The sequence below is a fragment of the Poecilia reticulata genome, chromosome 18 (assembly GCF_904066995.2).
Source record: "Poecilia reticulata chromosome 18, P_reticulata-male-v2, whole genome shotgun sequence".
NCBI classification, from domain to species: domain Eukaryota; kingdom Metazoa; phylum Chordata; class Actinopteri; order Cyprinodontiformes; family Poeciliidae; genus Poecilia; species Poecilia reticulata.
In genome coordinates, this window is record NC_088847.1 from 19,535,653 (window position 1) to 19,552,098 (window position 16,446).

Here is a 16,446-nt window from a genome sequence, read left to right on the forward strand (position 1 = left end):
GGATTATGTTTTGGCTTAATGTTTGAAGCTCATGAGAAAGCACACAAAGCGTATGGCTGGTTAAGCATGAGCTGCGTGTGAGGACATGAATGAGTTGGGAAATGCAAAATGTTATGACGATTTGGGCAAATATTTGCTTTCGATCATCAATGTGTAGTTCCAGTGCAGACAAAAGACTTTTTTTTTTTTTTTTGTCCAAACTGGAAAAGTCTGAAGCAACTGAGAAGGAAGAGTTTGAAGTGTGAGCTAAATTTAGAAAGAGTAAAATGAGAGGGAGTATCCCAATCCCAGAGGAAGAACATGGGAAGCCGGTTTTATAGCCTAATATTATAGACTTGTGATTCCTTTTACCGTCCAGTTCCCTCAAGCTCCCTGCTCTGACTGCCGGGCCTCCATGTCAGCATCATGGGGGAAATCTGTAATCTACTGGAGGTCTGGCCTAAATTCCCAGGAGGGCCTGATTTTGGAGTCCAGGAGGGCTTACCCCTCCCTGCGCCAGCTGGCAGCGCACTGCGGAGCACCAGCCAAGGTTTGGGGATCAGTCAGTGACGTGGCTGAGGGGCGGCTTCATTCACAAACCGGTGTGAGCGCGCTCCTGCTCGGCGTGCAGCGGCGGGGAAGCGGCACCGGCTGCCTTTTGATCGCTGTATGCGGGTGTTTTCAGAAACATCATTGTTTTGCGAGCAAGGGGTGTGTTTCTGTACCTGTCCTTGCCGTTCTGGATGCCAGTGCCAAGCGTGGCTCTCTCAGCCAGCGGAGAGTTCCGGCTGCGGCTGGTACCGGTGGAGAGGATGCTATTCTGCAGACGGACAGAAGACAGAAACGTTAGAACCGGAGCGACTGGTCGCCTTTCATGTCGGACTCGTATCATTTCCATATTGGGATACAATTTGCTGAAACACACTGGAGGTTATGGACTGTGGCAATGGCAGCCAATGAATGTAGTACAGAGAAATAACAGCATTTCTACACCCGACACAATGCTTCTGAAAGCAGCTGAGCGGCCATTTTACGGCTGGACGATATGGTTGAAAAATGTGACGGTTTAAGAGTTTCGTATCAGTCAGTATCAATAATTATTGATTAGTTTTTTTCATTTTAAATATATTAAATACTGCCAAACTGGTTGCGTGACTTTTCGGTTTTCACTCCATGTTGTCGTTATCCATTTTTAAGCAGACATGACGCACGGTGGTGAAACCTGAAACTGCTGCTGCGCAAGTTACTCAACTGGTTGTTGCTAGGTAACCGAAGGGGTGAGTGAGTTGTTGCTAGGTAACCAAAGGGTGGGCGAGTTGGTTGATTCCACCAACCTTAGTTGAGAAAGGTTGAACAGCTAAAGCCTTTCCTCTGCCTACATCTCCCAGAATGCTGTGTGATTCTGGATTAGAGTCCAGTGAAATGATTGAATATTCTACTGGACTGATATTGATCACGTGTCGATTGCGATATACATCGTTATTGATTTGCGCTGGAAAGAACCACTGCTGCCAAAAACTCTCTGCCGTCTTCATAGAAAGTATGCACGGCCTTCTACTTTAGTTTCTCTTACTTTATCTACTCTGTTTGCTTTTTCTTGTTTGTACAATTGTAGGCTAATTACTGCTCGATCTGCTCTTTCACCTTTTTTGAGTCACTTGATGATTTTATTACTAAATTAGCTGACAATTGTTTCAATAAGCGATTCATCATGATTAATCGTTTCAGCCCTACTTTGTTCTTAAGCCGTTTTATTCCCTGGCCATTGACAAAAACAGAAAGTATTCCTGACTCAGTGCTTCTGTTTTTGTTTTTTCATCGTCTGCTTCCTGTGCTGATGATTGAATCTGTTTGTTTTTCTTTTGAAAAGAAATTAATCCTCTAAAGTCTCACAACATGATTTATTAGACAACCATTTACCAACTGGCATTTTTTAATCAGAAAGTGGACTGTTTTTACATCTGAATGTGTTCATATGATTGGATTGCATTGGAATGAATTCGAAAAAATAAAAAAGACTTTAACTGGACACATTAAACATCCTGAATCCTTTTTCGGAAATAGTTTTTCACATTTTGTTGTAAAGTAGTAGAGTGGACGTCTTGACGTAGAAACGTTGAAGCTTAAAGTTAAAGAAACATCAGAAAACATCTCTATTCTGGTTTTGTTGTTTAAGTAAATAAGTAGATGTAGTTAATTTTTTGTTGTTTCATTAGAGCGCGGCGTTTGGCGGGTCTTACAGTGGAAGGCGTGGCGCTCTTTTTACGATCCGATGAGACCAGAGGGCTGGCCCCCACCTTGGTGGTGGAGCTGCCTGACGAGCTTTTCCTCCCAGAATCCTCTGCTGTAGAGCGGTTGTCAGTCTGACCTCCCCTCTTCGAGTAGGAGGAGCCTAGGAGAAGACAGAGTCGGCGTCAGACGCAAAGACCTGCAGTTCATTTGTCTGGGATCACAAAATAAAACTGGGCAGAATAAAAACCAAAGAGACTCACAAAGACGAGCTAATTTGTTTTCCAAACAACCAGCTAGCTAAACCTGCTAATTTCCTGGTAATATTGTCCCAATTCACATTTCTCCCCTTCACACATCAGCTTTAATAACTCTGATAAAAAAACCAGCCTCACTCTGGTCAGTGGTTCTGCGGTTCTGAGGCTTCGGGTTGGACGACACGCTGCGCTGTACCTGTGAAGAGGGAACAAAGGAACAAATCATGACGATGTTACAGTGAGATAATGCTGTCCAACTGCTGCTGCTGTTTTTTTTAACCAAACTGAAGTTCCTGTGGGATGTCACAGGTGCAGGAAATGATTTGATAAAGTAAAAGATAAGTAAAGAAAAACAGAAAATGATTTTAAAAATGATAAAATGTATGTAACTATGCCTGTCAAGATCAATTTTGCTGGACCTTAAGATGTCCCATAAATTACTGCGATAAATGATAATATTGCCATTTTTAACTATGGTTACTAAAGTACACCCCAAAAATAGAAAAACTTTAATTTCCAGTGAATATTTAACACAGGAACTGGAACACATTTTAAATATCCAAGATAAATAAACAAAACTATCAAACCATTAAATAAAATGGATTATAAATCTCAACAAAACATATTGATAAAAACACTTGGACAGGGAAAACAGGCAAAAAAAAAAAAGAAAAAAAAGCAAACTTACTACTTTGTACTGTGTCAAATGTTTTAAAAATTTTTAAATTGCAGCTTTTCACTAATATTAAAGATCAAGCATCTCTTTAAAGATTAAGCTAATTACACAAATGAACATGATCAAGATTTACTGCAGATTTTTATAGAAACAGCCCCGGCCCACAGCCTCCATGTGCCTTTAATGCCCATATATTCAGAAATTACAAAAGGTGTGATATAGAGGTAAAAATAAAAAAAAATAAAAATAGCAGCATTAATATGTGTATTTGTACCTTGTGAGGTGGAGAGGGGGCATTTATGTTGCTTAGATCATTTCCTGGCCTTGCTTTGAGGGGTAATTCATCCAGCTGAGGAGAAGGAAAAACATTATCAGGCACTCAGACACAAACACAGAAAGACTAATGGTGCTCTTATGTTTTTATGTAAATACTGAAAGGAGTTACCAAGTCACTCTATTACAAAACAAAACAGAGAACAGAGGGTTGGTGTGCGAGCATGAGAAGAGGTCAGTACCTCAGAGTTCCTATAGTCCAGAAGCAGGAACGTAGCCATCACTTCATTGTACTTCTGGTTCAGCAGAGAATCCTGGATCTCTTCTTGGGAATAGCCCATCCGCAACATTTTCTCTGTACACAACAACAACACAGATCATTCACGATTAAAACGCTGTGCTCCTTGTGTAACCATAACCCTGTATGTGAAAAGGGGAATGAAGAATAGATGGGTGGGTCTGCTACATACCTGTTCTCCTGGGGTCTTTGTAATCTGGTAGAGGTTCGATGTAGGGTTTGAGTTCGTCCTCTTCATAGCCCACATTCATCCATCGGTCCCTCATTATCTGCTGCTGGGATAAAACAAAAAAACAAAAAAAAAACATGCATACAGGATGACATGGTTTGCTAAATAGGATAAAATAAACTGCTGCATCCTAAGTGCACAATGGCGCGTTACCTCAGATCCTTCCTCCCAGTATCTGACAGATTTCATAACCATCACTGCTCCCAAAGAAACACGTGTTTAAATCCCTGTTATTTGCAGTTTCACCCATCTTAACATTAATTGCACACCTCTGCAAAATCTTTAGTTTTATATGTTATTTTCAATCTATTTGTTTTTTTAATGCACAAATACACATGAACATTATGTACTTTTTCTTGTTTTTAATTATGCTGCTCAGCTTCACTTTCATTAGATCGGAGTATGCCATTTGTTGATTACGTTTAAGTTATAATGTTGTCCTTAATGTACAGAACATTTCCTAATTTGGCTTGTTTTGGTTTGTTTTTATATACAGGGTTCTTAAATTTTTTCACATTTAGTGTTTTAATCAAGCATTAGGTTGCACTTTATTACAAAACTGTGCAGTTTGAATATCAATCACTTTCAATGACTTGAACCAGAAATCAATTACTTTTCAAACCTTTAAAGCACTTAATTGAAATTTAAGCACCCATAAAAACTCTGTATACTTTAATACTTTTTTTTTTTATCTTTGGGTGAACCTAAATGCCTCAAAGCTGCTGGTATAACAAAAAAAGAGCTTTAAAATGAAATCAGAATCATTTCCCCTCCATTTTGTTCTTGGAACAAAAGTCCCGCTGTTTTCAAGTTAGTAGCAGCAAAAAAGTGACATAAAACTGAACCTAGCTTGTGCTCACTATGCCTTTAAAAATCACTTTACTCTTTAGTAACAAAGTCACATGCAGCTGATGAAACAATCTAGGTTTACCACATCACATGTGTGCAACAAAAACTGGTTCTATGCAGTGTTTAATAATAATAATTCAGCTTTATGTAACATGTTTAATAGTCACGATTAGTGGGATTTCCTGTTTACTGCTGTAGTCGCTGTGTGTTTTGTGCTTTTTAAATTAGTGCATGTCTGCATACCTCGAGGCTTCCTCTTTTAGAAGGGTTTAGGATCAGGAACTTCTTCAGCAAGTTCTCACAGTCGGTGGACATGTAGAAAGGAATCCTGTATTTACCACGTAGCACACGCTCTCTCAGCTCCTGCACAGCCACAAGAGCATCAAAGGTCAAGGGTTAATTCAACATATTTAGTCCATCTTTAACCTGACAATCAGGTCTGTCCAGATAGGCCTTAAAAGTTGTGTTTACTTGAAAAGAAACAAGGGAATTTGTCCAAGTAGAAGACAAAAAAAAAAAAATCACTTCAAAAACAGTTTCTTATTTTTTATGTACTGCTCGAGTATTTGTACAATTACTTTATTTTTGTTCTTCCTTCATACAATAAAAACAATCAGAAGTTGTTAATAGAATTAAAATCTTCTGGCTTTTAGATACAATCTGAAAAGAACGAAGAAAGTAAAATTTGAAAGATTCGAAAGAGCTTTTTTTTTTTTTTTTTTGTTAAATATGCAGCTATATCTAGAATCCACACAAGCCTAGATGGTGCATCTTTGAACCCACATGTGGTCAACAGCAGGAAGTGAAACTCAAGGTCACCGTTATGTCATGTTTATGTGACACAAAGTCATGGATTACAAATAAAAATTCACACAAACTGATAATTAAAAAAGTAAAGTAAAATATTAAAATGTAATCAATTTGTATTTTTAAATATAACCAACATTAAGTGTTTGTTGGTCTTTTTTCTGTTTTGTTTGTTTTTTTCTTTTTGTTGTTATTTTTGTTTAATAAGTAAATATCAGTTACTATATCTGTTAAGGTTTATTGAACTTTTTCTGAAAATGAAAAATGTTCACACTAAAATAGAAAAATTAAGTGTCTACATTTTTCAGAGTGAAATTTTGCATTTTTTTGTCTTTTTTCAAGTGCAAATATCTTAGTACACTTGAAATAAGACAAAAGCTACTTATCAGTAACTTTTCAGTAAGATATAGGAGTTTGTTTTAAGGTCAATCATTTGTTAATATTGATGAAAAAAAAGTTCCAATTCTACTAGCAAATTACTTCACTTATAACATTGGAAAAATGCCTTTTAAGTGAAATAATGCAAACTTTTTTTTCATTATTAAGGAACTATTTACTGAAAATAAACTCTTATTTATTGCTGAAAAGATACTTGTGTCTTTTGTCTTATTTCAGTTGCACAAAGATGTTTGCACTAGAAACTGGACAAATACTTGGTAATATTTTGTGTTTCGATGCGTGCTACTGCAATGAAGACTAATTTATTTATTTATCCAGTCTGCTCCTCATTTTGGATTTAGTGGGCCAAACGGAGCAGAAACTAGCCTGATAAATCCAGCAACCACCCACCGAATGCAGACGACTGATTGTGTAACGCACAGAAAACACACACACACACACACAAAAAGTCCTCCCGTCCCAACCTTGAGGTTTTGTCCGTCAAAGGGCAGTGAGCCGCTGACTAGCGTGTAGAGGATGACCCCCAGGCTCCAGACGTCCACTTCGGGCCCGTCGTACTTCTTGCCCTGGAAGAGCTCCGGAGCGGCGTAGGGCGGGGAGCCGCAGAACGTGTCCAGCTTGTTCCCCAACGTAAACTCATTACTGAAGCCAAAATCTGCTATCTTGATGTTCATATCTGCGTCCAGCAGCAGGTTTTCTGCCTGCAGTCAGAGAGGCGTGGGAACAGAGAAGGAGGAGACAGATGGACCAAAAAGTGAGGCACAGAAGAGGCTTCGTTTGTCCAAAAAAGTGCATCAAGCTAGAAATCAAGCTGATTATTTTTGCTCTGCTTCATCTAAATGATTTATTTAGACTAAATCTTTCATTCCTCGTCTTCCATGCAAACTGCGACAACAGAGAGAGTCTCACTGTCTTGCAAATGAGTTTAAAAACTATAATAATAATAATAATAATGCTGGATCAAACACGTGCTTTCAAAGTGATGGTCTGAGGCAAAGTGAGCTGCCGGTGCTTATACTTTCATGTGTGCCTTTTTATCTTTAAGCCTGACGTGAACCACCGAGTAAGGAGGCTGGGTTGCCTAGCAACAGGTGTGCTCTCCTTTTCACTTGCTCTGAATGCTCGGCAGCTTCTGTGCGTTTCTGGGTGAATGAGCGTTAAATACAAAACGGACATCGTCTCAGAGCTCTGAGCCCCAAAATGAATGAGAGCAATTTCTGCTCCTTTAAACGGCGCCGGGTGGGATTCTGGTGGGGAGACCCGTCAATCACACTGAGGTTTCGCACCATTGCTACAAAACTGTGGCACAAAAAAACATTTCTAACTTGATCTAATTGCTTTAAGAGCAACGTGACTAGGACTTTATTTATGCTGACTTGTTTTTTAAATGCTAATAAATATGGATGTGTGTAAAGAGACCAACTGATTTATAAAATTAAAACCACAAAAAGATGAAATATTAAGTCAAATATCACAAAATATAAAGTCAGAATGAGCAAAAGCAGCTTCTTTCAATAGATGGTGTAAAAAAGAAGATTTAAACATTGATGGAATTAAAAAAAAAAGTTAGCAAAGGTGACCAACATGCTGTTTTACATCATTTCTGTCTAAAAACCTCACTCTGTTGCTAGTTTTAATAAATTCCAACATAAGTTAATTGAGAAATTCTCATTTATATATAAAAGTAGAACAGCTGATTTGTGTATTTGCATATTTTAATGTATTTCTGGCATTGTATTAAGAACCTGCTGTGCCAATTGTTTTTATCCGATTTATTATCAGAAAAAAATAACAATCGCTAGTTGATCTAAAATATAGTTCAGGCCAAGAAGAAAAATATCACATAGTAAATATTCTCAGCTTTAAATACATCTTCTTATCTTCTGCATTCTTTCTGTTTTGTTTCTTTTAACGATTATAAAGTTCAGAAAACCAGAAATCACTTCATACCATTTTAGTTTTAGGAGACAAAATATTCTTCAAAAGCAAAACGTTGAGTTCTGCCTCAGTGTGGGACGGAGAAGGGGTGTTCTTTCAGGTTATCGTGGCAGTAATCACGATAATGCCTACACGTCTGCCTTCTGGCACAATAAGAGGATTTAAAAAGCGCCATAATATGATGAACTGAAACGACCCTGAGGCTCGGATCGGCGTGTGCAAAGCTGCGGCGGAGGTTTTGCCCCCAAATTCTGTGAATCAAACAGAAATAACTCAAACAATTTTCCTAAAACGGACGAGAGAGACGTGGACGGGAACACGGAGAGGTTATATCATCTTTGTTGTTAAGCTCAGGGCCACTTGGTGGAGGGGGGGCAGCTCTTAATCCAAACTTGAAATCATATGAGGTTTAATGTGTTCAGAGAGATGGGGTGCTTCTTTTCACATAGAAAAACGCTTGTTCAGTAACGTGTGTGTGCGTGTGTGTGTGCGTGCGTGCGCTCACCTTGAGGTCTCTGTGTACTATACATTTCTGATGACAATACTGCACTGCTGACACAATCTGGAGGGTGACAGAGTGGGTGGAAGGGAGAGAGAGAGGACAATAAGACGTTCAGGGTGAAAGAGTTGCATAATTAAGTAAACGGCAGAATGCTTCATTAGGAATTAATCAGGAAGCATTTATGAGGAACAAGAATAGACTCGAGGTTTACCACAGAAATGTCGCTTAAAAAAATAAATAAAATTGCTTGAATTCATGCAACGCCACTTCCTGGACAGCGTCTTGCAAAAGTATTCATACCTGTAGAACTAGGGCGATACATCGAATTTATTGATTCATCCAATTTTGTTTCTGGAGATTTAATTTTAGGAAAATTATACATATACATATATATATATATATACATATAATTTTTATTTTATTCCCCCCCCCCCACCAATTAACTCCTTGTGTTTCTAAAGTTTAGAGTGATGTCAGCATTCCCAAAGATGCCATATTGTATGACAAACTTGTTTTTTAGCTTCTAAATATTTAAATTCATGTCAACTCACAGAAAAAATTACTGAAATAAAATAAAGTTTTTGAAAATGTCTTCTGTCACGTGGAGTTTCTTTTTGAGAAAAGAAAGCGAAAGAAAGAAAAAAAATAAAAATAAATCAGGAAATACATTTGGTAAAGAAAATGAAAAAAGAAAAACATCTTGGTAAAAAAAAGAAAAAAGATGTTTATTTTGAAGCCATAAAAGGGGAAATAAGAAAAAACGAGAGGAAAGGCATGAGGTGGGACAGAAAAAGAATTAGAAAAAGAAAATAGAACGAGTCATCTTTTAAAAAGATGGGATACAGAAAATGCAGATATTTTCTTTTTTTATATCCAGACTTGAAAAACTGTAAATTCAAATCAGAGAATTTTCCAGATTTAGTAGGAACCCCGATTTGTGACAGACAACTAAATTGAAAAAACTGGGACATGGAGTCAAGATGATAAAATAGTTTTCGATTTTTTTTACAAACTAAACATCTGAAACGTGTGGTGTGAACTTGCATTCCTTCCCTTTTTAATTCCAAGCCCCTAAACAAAATCCAAAATATCAAATTACCATTAAAAGCTATAGACGTTTGTTGATTAAATATGAAAGGATTTGAATACTTTGCAAGGCGCTGTCGTTTCCTTTAAATGAAAGCTAAGGTAAAAAACGTTTCAGAAACGAGGATCTTCACCTGTCTGAATTTGGCACGTGCTTCTTTTTCCTTCATCCTGCCATGGGCCACCAGATAATCAAAGACCTCTCCTGAGAGAGCGAGAGCGAGAGAGAGAGACAGACAGACAGACAGAGAGAGAGAAAAGGCAAACAGATTTAGTGCTGCAACCAAAAGCTGTACAGTTGAGATGTCCTGTTCTTTTTTAGACTTATTTTTTCAATGGGTAAAAGACTAAACCCTTAATCCCAACACTGATTCAGAGGAGGGAACAGCCCAAAACATTAATTACTTTCTGTTAGATAGCTGGTTACATAACGCGCAGAGATCCAAGCTGCTGGGTCAATAATTTCCCAGAGACATGTGCTTACCTCCGCTGGCGTACTCCATTACCAGGTACAAAGTCTTCTCCGTCTCTATCACCTCAAAGAGCTTGACTGGAGGCAGAAAAAAGAAAAAACTTTTTTTTTTAAAAAGGAGGAAGAGAGAGAAGATAAACAAAAAAAAAAGTACAGGATGTAGACTCTCTCTAAAGTAGACGTCATGACCTTGAAAGATCAATCGGGTGTGATCATTTCTCAGCAATTGACGACAGAACGGACCGTGGTGCTTCAGGGTGACTCACCTATGTTGGGATGGTTCAGCATCTTCATGATCCTTACCTCCCGAAACAGCTGCGGCAAACACAGACAAACAGGTCGTCAATCGACGACACAGAGCTACGGCGCACAACCGTCGGGTCTGCTTGTTTTCTACACATCGATTCATTTAAATCTGCGGTTCAAGCTAATCATCATCCAGGCACAAACCTCCAGGGTTCTCAGACTATTTAACAGATTTTAAAAGCATGAAAGATGAAAGTTAAAAATGGGCAGTGGATAAAGACAAGAACATTTTCCTTTTTTTATGCTAATCCTAATGTGGATGGTTATTGACTAATTCCAGAGTTTTCCAGGACGGCTATAATGGAAGTATTTGCAGGAGAGAAAAAGAAAGCAAACATCTGGTTCCTGTTTATAAACATGGGGTGGAAGAAGATTCAAGCTATGCCGCCTGTATCATCTGCTGTAAACGAGTCAATAAAACCCAGTAATGTTTGACTTGAATGTATTAACTTACAATCAGAAAAAATTAAATAAAAATGTAGCTAAAATTTAAATTTTTTAGAACAAACAAATGACATTTTCTGTAATCCATTCAGTTTCTGTGAACTAGTAAAGAAAAATTTAAGTTTCATAGGCTTTTAATAAAAAGAAGAAGAAAAAAAAACCTTAAGATTGACATTATATCCAGAACATCTGCTGCTCATCCAGATGTAGCAGGTATCAATCTCTTCAGGCCTTCTTGGCGTTTTGAGCTGATCACAAGTTGCTGGCTACCACTTATCCACCCAGTTTTTAAGAACTGACTAGTTCCCAATGTGGTAAAAGATTGGAGGCTTTCCCTGACCGCAGGTCTAAAATTTAAATGTTACAATCCTTAAAGGTAACCAATGGGATATCAAGGCCATCTGCCCTCTTTTATAGTAATCAGTCTGCTAATTACAGCGATAGGATAATATCTTGTGTGCTCTTTTATGATACAACTATACTGTAATTAAGCTGGGTGATAATTACGTGCCAAGGCATGAATAAAAGTGAAATTGTGTGTTATATAAGGCATCTTTTGAAGTCAATAAAGCTCTTTGCTTTGTTAATATGCATTGAGTCATCATGCACACTAAAAAAAGTGAACAGATGATCCAATTTAAATATATTAACTGGTCACAAGTAATTAAATTAAGGTTATCCAAGTTTATTAAGTTGTTAATTTAAACAAATAAATTAACTTGGATAAGCTTAATTCAATTACTTTTGACCACTTTCAGAAATTTAACTGGAGCAAAATTCTCTTTTTTCAGTGCGTAACACTCTAAAAACAAATGATCAACTCCAAAACAAAGTCTATGAAATATTTTTTAAATGATGCCTTGAAAATGAGTGAAAACGTCGTCAGCATATTCACTTTTTGGCACATTCCGCCAGAAGCTTCCTATACACACCATGCCCACAGTGAAACATGGTGGAGGCAGTATCATAATGAGGGATTGTTTTTCTCTAAATGGAGACGAATGGAGAACCTGTTACTTGAGACCTGGGTAGAGGAGACCTTTTATGCCTCCTGGAACAGGTTTACACTTGCATATAATAATGGCTGCAAATAGACATGTATATGCGCAACCAAATATATTTGAAAATCAGAAGTGGAACCTCCAGTACAATCAACAAAAATCCAGCAAGTGGTTTCTGGATGGCAAGTCAACATAACACTTGTCTTTTCCAGCAGCCACTGTACATACAACGGTAAACCCAGCTGACTAAACGTGCTGGAGCTCAGCTTGGGTTGCTAGGCAACGGAACAGTGCCCATCTATTGTGACTCATCAGGAGGTTTTTTTTTTAAACAGCTCGTTTTTCAGACAACAAAAGCAATTAACCTAGTACTTTAAAGTGCTCAAGAAGCAGTCAAGACCAAAATGAAAGTATAAAAGTGTTCAAAATGTGAATTTTGAATAACAAGTCCCTTTAAAATTCAGGGAGTGTGATTAGTTTTGAATGTTATTGTGAAGAGTGAGTGAGGTACAGTGATCCAGAAACGCATGAAAGAAACAGCTTAGATGTCGTTCTGTTCAAATTAAGGCTGCTTACTAAATGAAGAGATTAAAATGCTTAAATAAAAACATCTGTTTTAACTAAACATTCCTTTGTTTTTAAATAAATATTTAACTTTATCCCACAAGCCTCCACTATCACCATTTTTATTTCTCCGATTAGGAGACGACGGTCGATCTAATTCATCAACTACAGGACTTAACTGCATCTGCAGGAGCCATGTGACTTACTGTAAATGATTTACTTCATCTCCGCCACTGTGCTGCCTCTACATTTTGTGCCTGGTGTCTGTATTTGGATACAAGTGTCTATTTTATGGCCTGCGTCGGTGGATGGAGACGTTAGAGGAGCGCATGATGTGTGTGTGTGTGTGCGTGTGTCTGTGTGCGCGCGCGCGAGGCTGGGCCGTGTCTGTTTAAGTGGACAGACCCCACCCTGCCACGATCAAAGGAAGTAATTGCAGCTTGTTTCCCGTAATTAAAACTCTCTCTGAAAACTGGACCACTTCAGACAAGTCGAGCAGAGAGGGAGAAAGGAGAACATGTGGGGCAGGAAGAGTGACTTCTGAGAAAAAAGGGAAACGAGGGAGTGTGCTTTAAAGATTTTCCCTGTGTGTGTGTGTGTGTGTTGGGGGAGTTTATGGAGACCCACCTTTTGCAAACTGGAGGAGTTGAGCTGTGTCTTATCTATTATCTTTACAGCCACCTGGAAGAAAAACAAAACGTGTGAGCTGATCATTGCGCCTTTCTTTCCATTTATTACACTGTTGAATCTCACTTAGAAATCCCATTCTGTGACAGCAGAGCACACACAAATAGACCAACACTGTTATCTTTTCAGACACATATCGCTGGAACGACACAGTCCTGCAGCATGAGCACACAACCACAGCACAACACGGTTGCATAATAAGACAAAACAGAGAGAAACACACACACACACACACACACACACACACACACACACGCACACGCACACACGAGGGGATGAAGGATGATTTTGGCTCTAACCAATAATCAGGTCTACAGTTTATAATCCACCAAAGGAGACAAAGATGAAACGGGAGGAGAAAACTAAACAAAATTGAGAAATGGGAGGGATTTCAAGTGAGAGCCGCACAAGAACAAAAGAGCCGAGCACAAAGGCAGGGCAACAAAGAATCAGCTCTTCAGGAGGAAACAGAACAGGGAGGTCTACTTCTGCCTGATATTTCTGTCAACCAACGTCTTCCTTTCAGTCCTCTTTCTGGTTGTGCCTGTCTGACTCCCTTGTTTTCTTTGTGTGCCAGCAGGTCACGTGGAGCGTTATCAGGGTGTCAGGCACAAGGCTGTCACATATTGACAGAGCCTGCCCACTGCACTCTCTCACATAGGAAAGAAAGGGGAAAAAAAAAATCAACAGCTGACTCAACTGGGCATTGGACCGGAGTCCAACACGGGCTCAGATTTTAGCTCTTAAAGGGACAGACCGCCACCTTACATCACAGCTGTGGTTCGGCGGAAACCAGAAAGACTCGGGCTTCTCTGTTCAGCCTCACAACGCTGATACAATCTGCAGCAGCCGATGCAGAAAAAGCTGTGCAAAGCTTTAGATCAGATCAAACTTGCTCTGTACCAAGTCTGAGAGCCTGTCAGTATCCTTAGCAACCAGGAATACAGTCCAACACTGGAGGACTCAGCCAAACATCAACCATCAACTCCTACTTTAACCATAGCATCAAATAAAACTTAGCCTTGTAGGATTTTTTTGGGTCTTATTTTACAATGTTTGCTGAGATAAGACATCAAATTGATTCATTAATGTCCTTTATATCAGAAAAAGACATAAAGGAGTTTGGTTTTGAAGTAGTTTTCTAAAACAAAAGTTTGCTTTGGACCGATGTACAAGTTTGGGTTGATATTAATATCCGATATTCCTACTGCTGTTATGGTTGATAACTAATTTTTACAGATTTTCCTACGCTACACTAGCAACTTCATGTCTCCCATCTGTTCCTCACAATAATGCAGGACGTTTCAAATGCTACCTTTGATTGACACCAATTTCTGTGGCGGCACACTCATGTTTTACGAGTGATGATTCCTAATACATGAAACTGAAAATGTTATTTCCTCTTTGACTCTAAAAATAAAGCAGACAAGTCATACCTGAAATGGATTATTCACCAATGTTAATTAGATTTTTTTTCTAAACAACACAGACTGTGGCTTAAAATCAATTCAAGTAAATATAATCATAAAACCAGATGATCTGAACGAAGCAATTTGCAGGAGGAGCGTGTTCATGCTCACCTCTTTTGACGTGAGAACGTGTCGTGCCAGTTTGACCTTGGCGAAGTTGCCTTTGCCGATGGTTTTCAGTAACCGGTAGTTGCCGACGTGCGGCTGTTCCTCTGACGTGGCCGTGGACCCCGAGTTCGGACATCGCGACATGCTGTATCGACCAGTTGAAGACTTCTGCTCCTGCAGAAGCAGATGAGGAAGAGTTAGGCGGTGCGATGGGATGTGAATATGAACAGACATGCAGACAAAATCTCAGAATTTAATTCTCTTTCATCGCAGGTTTACTTTAAGTAATCCTAAATATGGAAAACAAAAGTCTATATGATAATTGAGTGGTCAATGGTGGATCTGTTTTTGATCCAGATGTTTTTTTGGGGGGGCCGGGGGGGTTCAGATGCTAATGCTAACTTTGACTAAAGTTACAACCTTGCTTAAATGTGTAAAAGCAGTGATTTCATTAAACATCAACAACAGGTTGTGTGAAACTGAACTGCTTTGACATTTTTGCAAACCTTGTGGGGTTGAAAATAAGGATTTAAGGATGAATATGAAAATGTACCGATTTCTGAAGAGGACCGTTGCTACTGACATCAAGTCTGTATCTCATTAAAAAGTGTCCAGGAATCTACTATTTCTGGATAACTATGTTTAGTTTGGATTATTTGGGGGATGAGGGTCTAATAAATGGAGGGAATAATGTTAACATAGTCACCTTTAAAGATTCTCAAAGAGATTCTGCAGATTTCAACCCATAGCAACAAACGTAATAGGATTCCAAAGGACCTCTTAAGGGTAATAAATAATTCAGTTCGAGACATCTGTGTGGCCATTATCATGAAGCTACAGCTAGCGTGAAGAAAGTTTTATGAGCACAGAAAATGTGGGTTTCTATTTATTGACTTGGCTTGCTTTTCCCTGGTTACATCCGATAAAGACTGCTCAAAATATTCCAGACTCAAAAAACCTCAAGTATGAGGATAGGTCTGAGTCCAGACGGAAGTCATTTATTGTATTGGGTCATTTACCTTGTATTGTTTTCATAAGTAATTCAGTTTTCTTTTAGAAAATGTGTCCGTATTGTTGGAATTGCCATTTTCTTTGTTCAATGAGAGCACCAATTAATACCAGTAAATTTGAAAACAGGATCTAGCAGTTTTAGTGATGCAAATCATATTTCCTTTTACATTTTCAAGAGCAATATTGGTGTTAGGTGATGATTGCTCTTACTCACAGTTTTAGACGTAGAAAGAAAGAAAAAAGAAAGAAAGTAGTTCTTATTGCCACTTATGACAATGGTACCACAATATATCATGATAAAAGTCCATATTGCCCACCACACGTCTGAAGTATTGCAGCTTGGTTACAAGTTTGAAGCTCCTCTAGTTCTAAGATTAAACTAAGATTAAATCTTAATATTACGAATAATTTAGCTATTCATTTTCCAAATAATGCGACATGTCTAAACCATATTTTTGGCACACAATTGCAGCTTGGTCCTCTAATCTTTAAAATGAAATCATGGTCCACACAAAATGAATTTAAATGTAAAAGGTTGTTGGTCTTTTGAGTGTGAATTGTTCAAAATAGGGGTGGGTGATACGGACTTAAAGTTTTATCACAATACTTTGCGGTACAATTGCAATAATAAAAGTGACGATAAAAACTATTACTTCTTTTTAGGTGACTGTATGGCCGTGATTGTTTGTCACAGCAATTGCAGCTCCACAAATGTTGTGACACTTGCTGTGCTGTGATTTGAATCACACTGCGACTGTATTTTCAAATTCATTTATATTTATTGATGCTTTTGTTGAACAAACAGCAGAGAAAATAATAAAACTATCAATCCTGACAATAAGGACATGTTAAGTGGAATTTA

General features: G+C 38.4%; 1 protein-coding gene across 9 annotated transcripts in view; it reads right to left on the reverse strand.

The window, feature by feature from the left end:
* The window catches only part of mark2b (MAP/microtubule affinity-regulating kinase 2b), a 63,015-nt gene that overhangs the window by 23,932 nt on the left and 22,637 nt on the right, over nt 1-16,446 (reverse strand). For 7 of the 9 annotated variants that reach the window (XM_081600104.1, XM_081600102.1, XM_081600103.1 and 4 more), the window contains exons 3-16: nt 14,577-14,747; nt 12,937-12,990; nt 10,261-10,309; nt 10,007-10,072; nt 9,657-9,727; nt 8,440-8,496; nt 6,461-6,697; nt 5,034-5,153; nt 3,885-3,987; nt 3,657-3,769; nt 3,416-3,490; nt 2,604-2,661; nt 2,220-2,371; nt 705-799 (exon numbers count right to left, since the gene is read on the reverse strand). In XM_081600104.1, the coding sequence (XP_081456230.1) occupies nt 705-799; nt 2,220-2,371; nt 2,604-2,661; nt 3,416-3,490; nt 3,657-3,769; nt 3,885-3,987; nt 5,034-5,153; nt 6,461-6,697; nt 8,440-8,496; nt 9,657-9,727; nt 10,007-10,072; nt 10,261-10,309; nt 12,937-12,990; nt 14,577-14,747 (1,421 nt within the window). The remainder of the gene's footprint in view (nt 1-704; nt 800-2,219; nt 2,372-2,603; nt 2,662-3,415; nt 3,491-3,656; nt 3,770-3,884; nt 3,988-5,033; nt 5,154-6,460; nt 6,698-8,439; nt 8,497-9,656; nt 9,728-10,006; nt 10,073-10,260; nt 10,310-12,936; nt 12,991-14,576; nt 14,748-16,446) is intronic. The other 2 variants (XM_081600101.1, XM_081600106.1) reach the window with 1 other exon arrangement.